Source organism: Babylonia areolata, chromosome 19 (assembly GCF_041734735.1).
Source record: "Babylonia areolata isolate BAREFJ2019XMU chromosome 19, ASM4173473v1, whole genome shotgun sequence".
In the NCBI taxonomy this organism is placed as follows: domain Eukaryota; kingdom Metazoa; phylum Mollusca; class Gastropoda; order Neogastropoda; family Buccinidae; genus Babylonia; species Babylonia areolata.
Window position 1 is genome coordinate 62,237,531 of NC_134894.1, and position 17,402 is coordinate 62,254,932.

General features: G+C 46.0%; 1 protein-coding gene across 2 annotated transcripts in view; it reads left to right on the forward strand.

Moving 5' to 3' along the window:
- LOC143293909 (integrin alpha-IIb-like) overlaps window positions 1–17,402 on the forward strand; it is a 48,347-nt gene that overhangs the window by 2,440 nt on the left and 28,505 nt on the right. For both annotated transcript variants that reach the window (XM_076605267.1, XM_076605268.1), the window contains exons 2-6: window positions 2,529–2,758; window positions 9,456–9,574; window positions 12,948–13,036; window positions 15,572–15,787; window positions 15,998–16,043. In XM_076605267.1, the coding sequence (XP_076461382.1) occupies window positions 2,529–2,758; window positions 9,456–9,574; window positions 12,948–13,036; window positions 15,572–15,787; window positions 15,998–16,043 (700 nt within the window). The remainder of the gene's footprint in view (window positions 1–2,528; window positions 2,759–9,455; window positions 9,575–12,947; window positions 13,037–15,571; window positions 15,788–15,997; window positions 16,044–17,402) is intronic.

Below are 17,402 nucleotides of genomic sequence, written 5' to 3' on the forward strand. Positions count from 1 at the left end.
CACAGCATGGAGTGACGTAATACTGTCACACACAGCACGGGGTGACGTAATCCTGTCGCACACAGCATGGTGTGACGTAATCCTGTCACACACAGAGGTGATGATTTCAATGCACACACACACACACACACACACACACACACACACACACACACACACACACACAGAGAGAGAGAGAGAGAGAGAGAGAGAGAGAGAGAGAGAGAGAGAGAGAGAGTTACATGCATATGTCTCTCAAGAATGTACGCACAGAGACACACACAGACACAGACACACACACACACACACACACACACACACACACACACGTCTCTCCTCTCAGCCGATCGAAGCGTGAAAGATGGAGAGACAGGCTTGAGGTGTGCCCAAAGACATCGTACCATATACACACACACACCACTGCGGCAGACTACATGATGTACAAAGTATAGTGCATTTGGTTGTGCTCTGAGGGTCTCCTTCCGTCTAGTGACGGAGGCGCCTTTTGGATCTGAGACACACTGAGTGCTGTGTTTCCCGTGTCGACACGTCACACACACACGCACACACACACACACACACACCAGTCAACGATCGAGGGAACTCTGTCGCGTGAAGACGAAGACAGCGGAACTCTTGTGTTTCCTTGCCACACGACACGAACGGCCCGTGTGTGTACCGGAACTTTGTCAAGCCCCCACCAGACACGGTGAAAATGTCGCCAAGAACTCTGCCCCTCCTGTGGTTTTTTCTTCTTTTTTCTATCCCCCACGGTCGTCTTTTCTTCTTCTTCTTCTTCATTCGTGGGCTGCATCTCCCAAGTTCACTCGTATGTACACGAGTTGGCTTTCACGTGTTTGACTGTTTTTACCCCGACATGTTGGCAGCCACACTCGGGCCCTTTTCGCCGGGGGTGTGCATGCTGGGTATGTTCTTGTTTCCATCAACCCACCGAACACTGACATGGATTACAGGATCTTTAACGTGCTTGTTTGATCTTCTGCTTGTGTATACACACGAAGGGAGGGGGGGGGGGGGGGGTTCAGGCACAAGCAGGTCTGCACATAATTATGTTGACCTGGGAGATCGGAAAATCTCCACCTTTTATCCTCCAGGCGCCGATACCGAGATTCGAACCCGGGACCTTCAGATTGAAAGTCCAAAGCTTTAACCACTCGGCTATTGCGCCCGTCAACCCCGGAGTCATTCTGGCCCATCCACAGGGGTCATTTGTCGTCAGTTAGTTTCAGTTTCAGTAGCTCAAGGAGGCGTCACTGCGTTCGGACAAATCCATATACGCTACACCACATCTGCCAAGCAGATGCCTGACCAGCAGCGTAACCCAACGCGCTTAGTCACGCCTTTGTGTGTGTGTGTGTGTGTGTGTGTGTGTGTGTGTGTGTGTTCACTGAATCCACCCCCACCCCTCCATATCACAACTTAGCGGCAATAAATATGAAGGAGTTCTAATATAATACCTTGTATTGATTCAGGTGTTGACTGAACCCCCCTCCCCTCCCTCACCCCCATCGCTCCTGTACATCCATCACAGCTTAACGGAAGTAAATATGTAGGAGTTCTACTGTAACATTGACAGGAGGGGAGTAAAGTCCTATTTTTGCGTCCTAAATTCAGAGACCTGCATCGGTGAAACGATTATTACCATTAGTAGATGTTGTAACACATTTTCTAGGGTTTTCGACTCTGTCTTGAACGTTATTTTACTCGGTTTTTGAGGCGGATTCAGGCACTAAACTGACGGACGTGCCGCCATCTTGCTCTTTCCGTTTCCGGTCCCGCAGACTATGAAAATGTAAACGAAAAACATGGCGGCGGCTTGAGACGATATGGATCGGTTCTGGTTCATGCTACGGGTCATTTCGCGTCGTATTGTGCCTGTTTCTTAATTGAAAGGGTCGACTACGCGGAACATGTCATTTCACATATGCCTCCATTGAAAAATACGCGAAAATTTGCGTTTAGATAGGTACAATAATTTAGGATTACCGGGGAGGGGCAGTTCTGACATGATGTTGAACTTTAACCCCGGATGTCAGTCATTCCAGGGCTAGCCTGCACAGACCCCGAGGTTATTTTGGTATGGCCCGGGGTAAAAACCAAAGGGGGTACAATTATGTTGCTGCACCGGCCCGACCGACCAACTGGCGCGCTTGGTTGATGCGGTCTGGGCACACAGCTTCTATCTCACAGACACGCTCTGGACAGGAACTTGTCTTTTCTTTGCTGTTATTATTGCTGACACAAACTCACTGTTGACAGAAAACGTGAGTTTTTAGATATTGCGGTAACTAAGATACAGTGTGGAAAAGAAAACCCGGTGATATTTTGTCCTTTTTTTATGTGTGAGAAGGAAGCTGTGGTTTTGTGTGTGTGGTTTGTTTGTTATTTTTTACCATCTCGGTTGTTTCTGTGATGTGGCTTGGAAGTATTAATTGGGGTTTGAACGCAGGACAATGCTGAACGTTTTCAGCAGACTGATAGCATTAGCTTGAAGAAGAAGAAGAGATCCAACCAAAATTTGTGTGCAGGGAAATAGCACACATTCTGAGGATTCTCCTGGTGACGAGAAACGTTGTCGCATCCCCACAATGGATCTGAAGGCTGTGAATCTGTTTGTGCTCTGCTTGTGTGCTGCTTTGCCCCAGTCTGAGTCGTTCAACATTGACTTGGAAACGGCGACAGTGTACAGAGGCAGTTCTGGTTCTGGTTTTGGATACACTGCAGAGTTCGTCCGTCACAAACCCACAGGAAAAGTGAGGTAAGGACATTCAGTGGCCATTATTATTATTATTATTATTATTATTATCATCATTATTATCATTATTATTATCATTCTAATTATCATCATTATTATCAGTCTTTTTCTTCTTCTTCATTCTAGACGTGTGTTTTACTTTGCCTATATCCAGTCTCGTCTCAGCTATTGCTCGATTATTTGGGGTAAATGTCCTCCTTCTGCATTAAAGCCACTTTGCTCTTTACAAAAAAAACTTGCCATTAAGATGAATAGCCATGTAAATACTACAGGCGGATCTGTGCACAATATTTACAAAGAACTTCAAATATTACCTGTTCATCTACTTATTAGATATAACACATTGATTCTTATGCATAAGATTGTTCATAATGCATGCCACAATATTTAAAATCCTTATTTTGTTTCCAGTTCCAACGTAAATTAGACAGAGCTATTGTCCCAAAGCCTAGAATTGATTTATTTTAGATGAGTCTCTCATTTAATGGAAGCATAGAATGGAACATGCTTCCAAAGACATGTCGTCAAATTCCAGCCATATCTCTCTTTAAAACAAACATAAGAATATTTCTACTCGATACTTTTGATTAACCTACTCGCGGTCTTTTGCAAATGCTTGCTTGTACTCAATCCACTAGCTGCCATGCCACGATGAATGAAAAATTGAATGTATGTGTGATCGTGCTAGCAAACGAACAGTAAGTGTGTGTGTGTGTTTGAGTGTGTGGGCGTGAATGTGTACGTATGTCTTTGTTTGCTTGTTTTGTAATAATTAGTGTGTGTGTGTGTGTGTGTGTGTGTGTGTGTGTGTGTGTGTGTGTGTGTGTGTGTGTGTGTGCGTGCGTGCGCGCGCGCGCGCGTGTGTGTGTAAGTACGTAGGCTACGTACATGATAATGTACCAGTTGTTATTTTCATCGCTTTGTTACCTTTAATAGACTATTCCAGTTACCGTCCTTATTCGTCGTTCTAATTATTTTATTTTATTTCATTTTATTTCTTTATTCCTATGGTTTGTGTCGTTCTTTATTTTTATGTTTTGTGTCGTTAAATGGGCAGCATTGTAAAAAGGCCTTTACTGTGCCTAATTCTTTACCCATTAAAGATTCAATCAATCAATCTTCTTCTTCTTCTTATGATTATTATCTTTATTGTTGTTGTTGTTGGGCAGTACCCACATTTCTCCCCCTATACTTTTGTGTTCATAAGACGGGAAAAAAAAAAGTAATTTAGTTGATAACATTGTACTATGATACTCTACATTTCTTCCCCTACACTCTTTGACTGGCCATCTTCAGTTCGTTTCCTGACAGGGGAAAAATGGAGATTAATATGTTGCAATGTTATTTAAACAAATTTACGATTTTTCCGTCTTGTGAAGGAAACTGATTTGGAAAGAACATAGGGAAAGAAATGTAGATATTGCCTCTTGTTGTTGTTGCTGTTATTGTTGTTGTTGTTGTTGTTGTTGTTGTTCTTCTTCTTCTTCTTCTTCTTATTATTATTATTGTGAAGAAGAAAAAGAAGAAGAAGATCAAAGAAGTTCATGGTCCCTCCCTCAACCGTTCCTTTTCAAGACCTGTGGATCTTCTTACACAGTCATGCTAGCGTAGCTTTTTTTCTTTTCTTTTACTGATACCAGCAAATCTTCATAATGTCTTATGGTTTGGCGCGCTACTGAACTGGTGATGTGATCAGTTTTGACCTGATGTTTGGTAACTTTGCGATTATACCTCGCTTGGATTCTTCTTTCCAAATCCGTCGTGAGGTTCTGTCTCGCATGTATAACGAAGACGGAGTATGCCAGTGCACGCAGGACTCTGACCCTGTTTCTTGGAGATGTTGCTGTCCTCCCATACAGGTGTCAGTCTGGACAGCGTTGATGTTGTCTTTGCTTCCTTGAAGAGGATTTCTGGTTTGGAATACCATGATTGTTTTTTTGGGGGGGACTGTTGGTAGGAGCTGGCCAGGTTAACTCACTCAGTACGGCCAGTCCTCTCTTCTCCTCTACACAGACGCCTCAGATGTCCAGTGGGTGTCTCAATGACCCAACCTTTAGCTTCTGTCGTCAGAATTGTGGTATTCTTTGTCAACATTCACCTCTTCAGTGTAAGAGCCTTCCGCTGGTAATATTTTGATGGTGGTTATTGGGGTGAAACGCTGTTAACGTCGTCTCTTTCGCCGTTCGTATGGAGAGAGTTAAATTAAGGCCTGCTACAACGATGATAACCCAGCACGCTCACTTCGGAAATCCAACTGGAGATGAAGTTATACAGCTGGATGCGGATGACATATCTTCCATTTAGCATATTTCATTTTTAGAGGCCCAGATGATTCTCTCCTACCACATTCTTTGGGACTATCTATCGGGGACACACACACACACACACACACACACACACACACACACACACACACACACACACACACACACACACACACACACACACACACACACACATTTATATAAGAGAGAGAGAGAGAGAGAGATAAATGGAGATTGAGATAGAGTGAGGGGGGCAGGATTAAACAGTTGAGGACTGTAAAACAACCTATGCAGAATTCTTTTAGAAGACAGGGGGAAATGTCACATGCGGTGCATATTTATTGTACCCCCTTTTCGTCACAAAAAACAAGCCATTTGAAGGATTCCTGAACACGTGCTGTGCATATTTGTTGCGCCACCTTATTGTCACAAGAAACAAGTCATTTAAAAGGGGTAATGTACACGTGCGGTACATAATTATCTATTGTATCGCGACAAAAAATGAAGAAAAAGAAGCCTTCTGTTCGGGTGGTAGGTCTGTCTGGCGTTCCGAGGGGGAATCCTGGCTGTCTGCAGTGGGGTGAAGTCCTGGCTGTCTGCAGTGGGGTGAAGTCCTGGCTGTCTGCAGTGGGGTGAAATTCTGGCTGTCTGTAGAGGGGTGAAGTCCTGGCTGTCTGCAGTGGGGTGAAGTCCTGGCTGTCTGTAGAGGGGTGAAGTCCTGGCTGTCTGTAGAGGGGTGAAGTCCTGGCTGTCTGCAGTGGGGTGAAGTCCTGGCTGTCTGTAGAGGGGTGAAGTCCTGGCTGTCTGTAGTAGGGTGAAGTTCTGGCTGTCTGCAGTGGGGTGAAGTCCTGGCTGTCTGCAGTAGGGTGAAGTTCTGGCTGTCTGCAGTGGGGTGAAGTCCTGGCTGTCTGCAGTGGGGTGAAGTCCTGGCTGTCTGCAGTGGGGTGAAGTCCTGGCTGTCTGCAGTGGGGTGAAGTCCTGGCTGTCTGTAGAGGGGTGAAGTCCTGGCTGTCTGTAGAGGGGTGAAGTCCTGGCTGTCTGTAGTAGGGTGAAGTTCTGGCTGTCTGTAGAGGGGTGAAGTCCTGGCTGTCTGTAGAGGGGTGAAATCCTGGCTGACGATCCGGGGAGAGGCAGACAAACGGGCAGGCGACACAAGCCTGCCTTCCACTTCAACGATCATATCAAGATCCGGTTTCAGAAGCCCGCTACTGTCGGTGAAAGTCGACAACACGGATAAGGATATGACTGCAGTGTTGCCAACATGACTGTATCATTTCTATTCCCTCGTCTTTCGGAGGGAAATAATCATTTGTCAAGGCAACAATTGCCAAATCCCTCCTTTACCACCCCCTCCTCCCTTCAGCTTCCGTCAAATCGATCCGTGAACGATACATGCATGTTTCTCCTCCATCTTATAGCTTGCATCTTTTTAAGCAATTTCTTTACATTGAAAACCACACCTCTTTGGAATTGTTCAGATACAAAGCGCCTTTTATCAGTAAGCGACCATCAGGCATGTAGGCCGGTGTTCAGTGCTCATTGTACACTGAGACAACCATCGCTTTTGTTCGTGTTGGTACATTCCGCAAAGGAAATGGCTGGTTTTGTACTGCGTGCTGTGTTACTAAGGAGGCTACATGTACAATGGAAATAGCTGGTCATGTAATGTTTCTGGTATCATTTAGGAGGCTACATGTACAATGGAAATGGCTGGTTTTATACTGTTTCCGTCATCATTTAGGAGGTTACATGTACGAAGGAAATGGCTGGTTATGTACTGTTTCCGGTATCATTTAGGAGGCTACATGTATAAAGGAAATGGTTGGTTATGTACTGCTTGCTGTATCATTTAGGAAGCTACATGTACGAAGGAAATGGATGGTTATATACTGCTTGCTGTATTATTTAGGGGGATGCATGTATAATGGAAATGGCTGGTTATGAACTGTTTCCGGTATCATTTAGGAGGCTACATGTACGGAGGAAATGGCTGGTTATGTACTGTTTTCGGTATCATTTAGGAGGCTACATGTACGGAGGAAATGGCTGGTTATGTACTGTTTCCGGTATCATTTAGGAGGCTACATGTATAAAGGAAATGGCTGGTTATGTACTGCTTGTTGTATCATTTAGTAGGCTACATGTACACATTTAAAAATTCGACTGAAATCAATCGAGACAAACATATGAAAAGAAAAAGCCACTTGTTATGATTAGTATTGAAGAAAGTCCCAAACATAGATTTCTGGAACCTTCTAACATTCAGGACTAATGGATTCAATCTCCTTTCAGCCCAGGAGTGATCTGGGGTCACCTTTCAGCCTTTGAGGGGGTTGGGGTCACCTTTCAGCCTTTGAGGGGGTTGGGGTCACCGTTCAGCCTTTGAGGGGGTTGGGGTCACCTTTCAGCCTTTGAGGGGGTTGGGGTCACCGTTCAGCCTTTGAGGGGGTTGGGGTCACCTTTCAGCCTTTGAGGGGGTTGGGGTCACCGTTCAGCCTTTGAGGGGGTTGGGGGTCACCTTTTAGCCTTTGAAGGGGTTGGGGGTCACCTTTCAACCTTTGAGGGGGGTTGGGGTCACCTTTCAGCCTTTGAGGGGGTTGGGGTCACCTTTCAGCCTTTGAGGGGGGGTTGGGGTCACCTTTCAGCCTTTGAGGGGGGGGGGGTCACTTTCAGTAGCTGTTTAGTTACTGTCATGATTCATGCACCTTTCCCTTGTGCTCTGCTCTGTCCTTGAAAAAAAAATCCTAAGACCCTCTTCCCCCTCCTCCCCCTCTACCCCTCCGCCCGCCACCCCCATTCCTTCCCTGACCCCTCCTTTCTCTCTTTTGCTTATGTGCCGGACATGAAGCAGCTTGTTGAATCTTTCTTTTCCTTTCTCCTCATCGTTAACCCTTTCACCGCCAAGCTCGCATTTATGCACAGGCGTGGTAAAGGACACATGTCACTGAAAGGTGACCATTCATTGGTCTGTTTATCCATGAACCTACTGCTCCTAATGTTCGGTGGTAGGATAGGCTGTATTTTCTATACATCCATTGCAGTGGGAATCCCCAGCTATTCTTAGCCACTGTCTTTTCTGTGTTAATACCACAAGGAAATTTTGTACTCTAAATTGACTGGCGGTGAAAGGGTTAAACAAGGTCGCTGGCGCCATCGTTATTGTTATTTTTATCTTCATGTCTCCGTATGTGTGTTCGTCTGTCCGTCTGTCTGCCTGTCTGTCTGTCTCTGTCTCTCTCTCTCTGTTTCTGTCTCTCTTTGTCTCTCTGTCTCTCTCTCTGCCTCTTGTTTTCTCTGTCTTCTATATTTTCATACAATGACATACATGATGCAGTATTGTGTAGTGTTGACCCTGTTTCAGGGCGGGGACTGGATGAAAAAAAAAAGCGCCAGTGTTTGTTTGTTTGAGTGTTGGTTTGTTTTTGTTTTTTTGTTGTTGTTTTTTTTAATTACCATTCTCGAAAATAAAGAATTATGTCTTGTCTTGTCTTGTCTTGTCTCCGTCTGTCTGTCTTTGTCTCTTTTTCCACCCTTTACCCACCAAGCACCGTTACTGAAATTCGAACCCGGGTCCTCAAGTCCAACGCTTAAACCTCTAGGCTATATATATGAGCCCCGGTAAAGAACAGATTGTTATCACCTATCAGATCTGTGCACCATAGCTTGTTGGGGGGGGGGGGGGGGGGGGGTGGGAGGGAGGGGCGCGGGGGGGAAGGGGGGGGGGCAGTAAAAATACCAGACTGCTCTCATCTGACGGGCGCAATAGCCGAGTGGCTAAAGCGTTGGACTTTAAATCTGAGGGTCCCGGGTTCGAATCTCGGTAACGGCGCCTGGTGGGTAAAGGGTGGAGATTTTTCCGATCTCCCAGGTCAACGCATGTACAAACCTGCTAGTGCCTGAACCCCCTTCGTGTGTACACGCACGCAGAAGATCAAATACGCACGTTAAAGATTCTGTAATCCATGTTAGCGTTCGGTGGGTTATGGAAACAAGAACATACCCAGCATGCACGCCCCCCATACTCCTCCCCCCCCTCTCCCCGCCACCTCCCCCGCCACCTCCCCCCCCTCCCGAAAACAGTGTTTGGTTGCCTACATAGCTTGGTAAATAAACAAAAACGGTCATTCACGTAAATTGCTACATGTCTGTCTGAGTGTGTGTGTGTGTGTGTGTGTGTGTGTGTGTGTGTGTGTGTGTGTGTGTGTGTGTGTGTGTGTGTGTGTGTGTTTGTGCCTGTGCCTGAAATCTGATTGAATGACACACGAAACGAATGATGAGCGCCCAGTGGCTCTACCCAGATAGGCAGCGTGTTATGTGCAAATGACCCCGTGTTTGTAAAGCGCTTAGAGCTTGGTCTCCGACCGAGAATAGGCGCTGTAATAAGTATCCAAATCAAATCAGATCAAATCAAAATCTGTCAAACCTGTTTCCCGCAGCTTGCTGGTGGGGGCACCAAAGGAGAATGTCACCGACCGCAGTAACTCGGGGCTTCACTACGACTGTGATCCAGCCACCGCCGGACCGCTGTGCGCCAAGAGAAATGCCCCTCCCCAGCGTAAGACTTATACCCTTGCTGCTGCTGCTGCTGCTGCTGCTATTACAACTACAAACACTAGAGTGATGGCCTAGAGGTAACGCGTCCGCCGTGGAAGCGAGAGAATCTGAGCGCGCTGGTTCGAATCACGGCTCAGCTGCCGATATTTTTTCCCTTCCACTTGACCTTGAGTGGTGGTCTGGACGCTAGTCATGTCATTCGGATGAGACGATAAACCGAGGTCCCGCGTGCAGCATGCACTTAGCGCACGTAAAAGAATCCACGGCAACAAAGGGATTGTTCCTGGCAAAATTCTGTAGAAAAATCCACTTCGATAGGAAAAACAAATAAAACTGTACGCAAGAAAAAATACACACACAAAAAAAGGGTGGCACTGTAGTGTAGCGACGCGCTCTCCCTGGGGAGAGCAGCCCGAATTTCACACAGAGAAATCTGTTGTGATGACAAGAAAAACAAATACAAATACAAATACTGCATCCACATCTACTACTATTACTACTAATGATAATGTACATGTATATAGCGCTCTTTCTCTCTAAGAGTTCAGGGCGCTTTACATGATTTCTCAATACCACTACCCCCCTAGCCCCCCCCCCCTCGCCTCCCCTACCCACCCCCACACACACACTCCCTTTCCCACTCTTCATACATCCCAAGTGAGCTGACATGGGTGGAGAACAATGAAGCTGAGAGTGCTTATAGATAGGTTTTAAAAAGACGAGTTTTTAGTGATGAGCGAAAAGCAGAAATAGAATCAGATGCACGGATATGATAAGGAAGCTTGTTCCAGATGTGAGGAGCAGCAAAGAAGAAAGAACGTTCACCATAGGTTATTGTATTGACACGAGGAAGTTTCGAAAGGTAACAGTCAGAGGAAGAGCGGAGATTTCTTGCGGGACTGTAAACACTGATAAGGTCAGAAAAATAAATAGGCCCTGCGGAGTGGAAAGCAGAACAGCAGAGACACGCAACTTTGTATTTAATTCTCGCTTCAGTGGGGAGCCAATGTTGAGTGCGGCGGTGAGGAGAAATGTGATCAATAGGTGGGATTCTGAGAGTCAGACGGGCAGCATTGTTTTGAAGTTTTTTGAATTCGTTGGAGAAGATTATGTGGACAGCCTATGAGAAGAGAATTAACAGTAGTCGACTCGTAACAGCACAAAAGCTGAAATATTAGTTTTAGTAGTTTCAACAGAAAGGTACTGACGAATAGAGTTGATGCGACGAAATTCACAATTGACTATGAGTATCAGATTTACTACCTGAGCATGCATGCTGAGGTTTGAGTCAAGAATGATTACTACTGTTACTCCTCATGCTGCTGTTGCTACAACTACTACTGCTGTTGCTGCTTCTGCTGTTAGGACTGCTAATGCTGTTGCTGCTGCTGCTGCTGCTACTGCTGCAGCTACTACTACTGTTACTCCTGCTGCTACTGCTACTGCTGCTGCTACTGCTGCTGCTGTTGTTGCTACTACTACTGCTGCTGCTGCTACTTTTACTACTACTACTACTGCTGCTGCTGCTGCTGCTACTGCTGCTATTGCTTCTACTACTGCTACTGCTGCTACCGCTACTGCATTATTATCATTAGTAGTAGTAGTAGTAATAGTACTAGCGGCGGCAGCAGCAACAGCAGTATTATTATTATTATTATTATTATTATTGTTGTTGTTGTTGTTGTTGTTGTTGTTGTTGTTGTTGTTGTTGTTGTTGTTGTTGTTATGGGCATTTACGCAGCATATTATTGAAATAAGCCCAAGGCGTTTACAAAAATGAAATACAATCATAGATTGTACGCAATAAAAACAACAACAACAACATGCAACCTTCAAGTTCTGTTACTTAAACTCACTCACTGACTGATGGTCAGTTCAGTTACCGACACTGGAAAGGGATAAGCTGTGTAACGTATTATATTATTCAAGAGGGGGGAAAGGTGTGTATTGAGATGCTAGTAGACTTGTCACATCAGACTGTTGGTTGTATAATAGCACTAAGAGCAAGAGGAACTCAGCCAGAAATGATGTCAGCTTCGCAGAGAAGAAGACCCTCATGAAGGCAATGCTTAGACCGAGAAACACATGGGATGCATGTCAACTTCTAGAACGCTGGTAACGGGTGGTGATCACGAGATTACGAACTGGCCACTGTAGTCTCAATGTCCACATATTCAGGAAAATGAAGCTGGCACCATTACCCACCTGCTCCTGTGGTCTAGAAGACCAAAACACCAGAACACAATCTTCAGACCTGTCTCCTCCTGAAGGGGCTCGGAGACACCGTGTGGCCGACACCAACCTTGCTGCACACCAAGGTCCCTGGCTCCAGTTAGGACTTGGAGAGGACGACACCAACCCTGCTGCACACCAAGCTCATTGGCTTCAGACAGGACTTGGAGAGGACGACACCAACCCTACTGCACACCAAGGTCCATGGCTCCAGACAGGACTTGGAGAGGACGACACCAACCCTACTGCACACCAAGGTCCATGGCTCCAGACAGGACCTGGAGAGGACGACACCAACCCTGCTGCACACCAAGGTCCATGGCTCCAGACAGGACTTGGAGAGGACGACACCATTCATCAGACGGGCTGGACTGAAACTGTGAAGAGAAGAAGAAGAAGAAGAAGAAGGTTGTATGATAGTCAGTCGTAGTCGTCGACCATGGGCATCAGATCAACAGAGGGGGCAACTGTTGTCCCGACTATCTTGGCGAGAAATCGATTCTAGTCCAGAGTGTCTTGCCCAAGTGACATCCCCACCAAAGAGGTCTTTGTGATATCCGACGTTGGGGTGGTCCCAAAAGACCAACTAGCCCCCAAGACTGCTACACGAAGAGCCAGTGCAATCTTGCCTCCAAGTTTGAGAGTCACAGTCCTTCTATAAAAGACTAAGCTGTAAATGACTTCCCACTGCAATTGAGAAACCATTGATCAACCAGCTTTCACTTTGCTGTTGGACACAACAGAAAGCTTACGTCAATTTTGTGAAATAAGCCAAGCGTGGAACCTTGTTGGACCTCAGGAACCTCTCCTTTCAACTGTGAAGAGACGCAAGCTGATATGGTTTGGACACAACACTCGACACACCAGCTTGTCCAAAACAATCATGCAAGGCGCCATCGAGGGCGGGAGAAGAAGAGGAAGACAGCGGAAGAACTGGCATGAGAACATCAAACAATGGACCGGACTCCACACACGTGAGCTGCTGCCAGTGGCTGCTGACAGAGACAGATGGAGAAGGGAGGTTGCGTCTGCGGTCCTCAGACTTCCCCCAACGACTACTTTGTAGTTAGTTATGGGCCTGAGGTGAGGTGAGGTGAGGAGCCTTAGTGTTGAAGCGTAAATTGTGACGGTGTGTTGTACAGTTGGGTCACTCTCGAGAGACGGACTGTTTGGGGAAGACGAGGAGAACTTTGGTCTTGCGATGACGTTGGCCGATGAGTACACAGCTGTGGTCAGTCCTGATTCGTTCTGTGCTGCTCGGGTGTTGGTGTGTGTTGTGTTGTGCTGTGGTGTTCGTGCTGTGTTTGTGTGGTGGTGTGTGTTGTGTTGTGTGGTGTGTTGTGCTGTGGTGGTGTGTGGTGTGTTGTGCTGTGGTGGTGTGTGGTGTGTTGTGCTGTGGTGTTCGTGCTGTGTTTGTGTGGTGGTGTGTGTTGTGTTGTGCTGTGGTGTTCGTGCTGTGTTTGTGTGGTGGTGTGTGGTGTGTTGTGCTGTGGTGTTCGTGCTGTGTTTGTGTGGTGGTGTGTGGTGTGTTGTGCTGTGGTGTTCGTGCTGTGTTTGTGTGGTGGTGTGTGGTGTGTTGTGCTGTGGTGTTCGTGCTGTGTTTGTGTGGGGGTGTGTGGTGTGTTGTGCTGTGGTGTTCGTGCTGTGTTTGTGTGGTGGTGTGTGGTGTGTTGTGGTGTGGTGTTCGTGCTGTGTTTGTGTGGTGGTGTGTGGTGTGTTGTGCTGTGGTGTTCGTGCTGTGTTTGTGTGGGGGTGTGTGGTGTGTTGTGCTGTGGTGTTCGTGCTGTGTTTGTGTGGTGGTGTGTGTTGTGTTGTGTGGTGTGTTGTGCTGTGGTGTTCGTGCTGTGTTTGTGTGGTGGTGTGTGGTGTGTTGTGCTGTGGTGTTCGTGCTGTGTTTGTGTGGTGGTGTGTGTTGTGTTGTGCTGTGGTGGTGTGTTTGTGTGGGGGTGTGTGGTGTGTTGTGCTGTGGTGTTCGTGCTGTGTTTGTGTGGTGGTGTGTGTTGTGTTGTGCTGTGGTGTTCGTGCTGTGGTGGTGTGTGGTGTGTCTGTTGTGTGGTGTTGTGCGCTGTTTGTATTTGCGTTTTTGTTGTGTTGTGCTGTGTTTTTGTTCAGCTGTGTGGTGTTGTGTGAGGTTTGTATTTGTGTTTAGTGTTGTGTTGTGTTGTGTTTTTGTTGAGCGGTGTGGTGTTGTGCGCTGTTTGTATTTGTGTTTTTGTTGTGTTGTGTTTTTGTTGAGTTGTGCTGTGTTTGTGTGGTGTTGTGTGCTGTTAGTATTTGTGTTTTTGTTGTGTTGCGTTTTTGTTGAGTTGTGTTTGTGTGGTGTTGTGTGCTGTTAGTATTTGTGTTTTTGTTGTGTTGCGTTTTTGTATAGTTGTGTTTGTGTGGTGTTGTGTGGTGTTTGTATTTGTGTTTAGTATTGTGTTGTGTTGTGTTTTTGTTGAGTTGTGTAGTGTGTGCTGTTTGTGTTTTTGTTGTGTTGTGTTTTTGTTGAGTTGTGTGGTATTGTGTGCTGCTTGTATCTGCGATTTTGTTGTGTTGTGTTTTTGTTGAGTTGTGCTGTGTTTATGTGGTGTTGTGTGCTGTTAGTATTTGTGTTTTTGTTGTGTTGTGTTGTTGCGTTTTTGTATAATTGTGTTTGTGTGGTGTTTGCGTTGTGTTTATGTTGTATGGTATCATGTTTGTGTTGTATGGTGTTGGCAAATGATTTGTGTTGTGTCGTGTTTGTGCTGTGTGGTGTTTGCATCGTGTTTTTGTTGTGTGGTGTTTGTGTTCTATTTGTGTTGTGTTGTGTGGTATCTGCGTTGTTGTTTTTGTGTGTGTGTGGTGTTGTGTTTGAGTTGTGTCGTGTGGCGTTTGTGTTGTAGTGTTTGCGTTGTGTTTTGGTTCTGTTGTGTTGTTTGGTGTTGTGTATGTGTGGTGTTTATATTTCTGTTGTGTGGTGTGTTTGATTTATTGTTGTTGTTGTGTTTGTCTGGTGTTGTGTTGTGTTGAGTTTGTGTGGTGTGGTGTTTGTGTTGTGCTTTTATTGTGTTGGTCTTGTGCGGTGTTTGTGTTGTGTTTTGTTGTGTGGTGTTGCGTTTGTGATGTGTGGTGTTTGCGATGTTTGTTTTTTTATTGTGTTGTGTGGTGTTTGCCGGCGTTGGCTTTGTTGTGCTATGTGGTGTTGTGTTTGTGTTGAGTGTGTTGTGTTGTGTTTGTGTGTTGTGGTGTCCATGTGGTGTTTGCGTTGTGTTTTGTTGTGTGGTGTTGTGTTTGTGTTGAGTGTGTTGTGTTGTGTTTGTGTGTTGTGGTATCCATCATGTGGTCTTTGTGTTGTGTTGTATGGTGTTGAGGCACGGTGTGTGCTGTAGTGATGTGTTGTGCTGTGCTGATTTTTTTTTTTTTTTTTTTTTGGTGGTGTGGTGTGTTGAAATGTTGTGTTTGTGTTGTAATGTGTTGTGTTTTTGTGTGTGGTGTAGTATTTGTATTGTGTTGCGCGCATGAGCGCGATTAGTGTGTATGTGCGTGTGTGTGTGTGTGTGTGTGTGTGTGTGTGTGTGTGCGTGCGTGAACGCGCGCATGTGTGTGCATGTATAATTATGTGTGTGCGTGTGTATGTGTGTATGTGTTTATTATGTATGTGTATGTGCGTGTGTGTGTGTGCATGTGTGTGTGTGTGTGTGCGTGTGTATGTGTGTGTGTATGTGTGTGTGTGTGTGTGTGTGTGTCTAAATGTGTGTGTGTGTGTGTGTGTGTGTGTGTGTGTGTGTGTGTGTGTGTGCTACAGACGTGTGGCCCATTGTGGTCGGACCTCCGGTGGTTCCACATCGGCTATGACTTCGACATCGGGCGCTGCCAAATCCTTCCTTCAGAGGGCAACCCCGGCCTAACCCCATACCGGGATAAAACCAAGTACCTCTCTGAGCTGCAGCTGGGTGGAGGTACCAGTAAACAGATGCTCTACGGCAGAGCTCAGTTCGGCTTCTCTGCTGACGGAAATGGGGTATGGAGGTTCTGTTGTTGTTGTTGTTGTTGGTGTGTGTGTGTGTGTGTGTGTGTGTGTGTGTGTGTGTGTGTGTGTGTGTGTGTTTGGGCGTGCACGTGTTTCTGTGCACTTACTCGTGTATGGGGTATGTATGCAGCCCATTCATCTGAGTTATTTGCTATGTATGACTCGCTGCTAATTTTAATTAAGATTCATTGCTTGTTGCAGGACGGAAGAGTTGTTATTGGTGCCCCAGGTTTTAGCGTAGCAAGAGGTACATGTCTCTCCGTTTCTTGCTCTCTCTCTCTCTCTCTCTCTCTCTCTCTCTCTCTCTCACACACACACACACACACACACACACACACACACACACACACACACACACACACACACACACACACACACGTCGACGACAACAATCATTTTCATGACAATGACAAACGTCGACGATAGCGACGACCATGTTGATGATGGTGACGATGATGCTGGTTCTGCTGATGATAGCGTCAATGATGATGAGGAGAGAGGAGGATAAGATGAAGATGATGATGATGATGATGATGATGATGATGATGATGATGATGATGATGATGATGATGATGATGATGATGATGATGATGATGGTGGTGGTGGTGGTGGTGGTGGTGGTAGTGGTGGTTGTGATGATGATGATGATGATGATGATGATGGTGGTGGTGGTGGTGGTGGTGGTGGTGGTGGTGGTTGTGATGATGATGATGATGATGATGGCCTCAATATCCGAGTGGTTAAAGCGTTGGACTTTCAATCCAAGGGTCGGTAATGGCGTCTGGTGGGTAAAAAGGGTAGACGTTTTTTTTCCGATCTCCCACATCAACATATATGAAGACCTTCCAGAGCATGAACCCCCTTCTTGTGCATACACATGCAGAAAATACTGTAATTCATGTCAAAGCTCGGTGGATTTGGAAAGAAGAACATGCCCGGCATGCTAAACCTCGAAAACGGAGTGTGGCTGCCTACATGACGGGGTAAATGAACAAACTGGAAATACACGTAAAATGTTACGTGTCTGTATGAGAAAATGTGTGCGCGACTGAAACCTAATTAGCAGTCAGCCTGTTGTGCAAATGACGCCGTGTTTTGAGTTTGGTCTTCGACGGAGGGTAGGTGTTATAAATATCATCGTGATGATGGTGACGACGAATGTGATGATGATGACGATGGCCATGACGACGATGATGATGATGATGATAACGATGATGGTGATGATGATGATGATGAAGGTGGTGATGATGGTGATAACGATGATGATGATGGCGATGGTAATGGTGGTGATAACGATGATGATGATGGTGATGGCGATGATGGTGACAATGAGGGTGATGATGGTGACGATGGTGATTCTGCTGCTGATGTCAGTGACAATAAAGATGACGATGATGATGGTAACGATGGTGATGGCGATGATGATGGCAATGATAGTGATGATGACGATAACGATAATGATGATGATGACGATGATGACGACGACGATGATGATGACGATGCTGATGACGACGATGATGATGACGATGATGATGATGACGATGACGACGATGATGATGACGATGATGATGACGATGATGGTGACGATGATGATGACGATGATGAT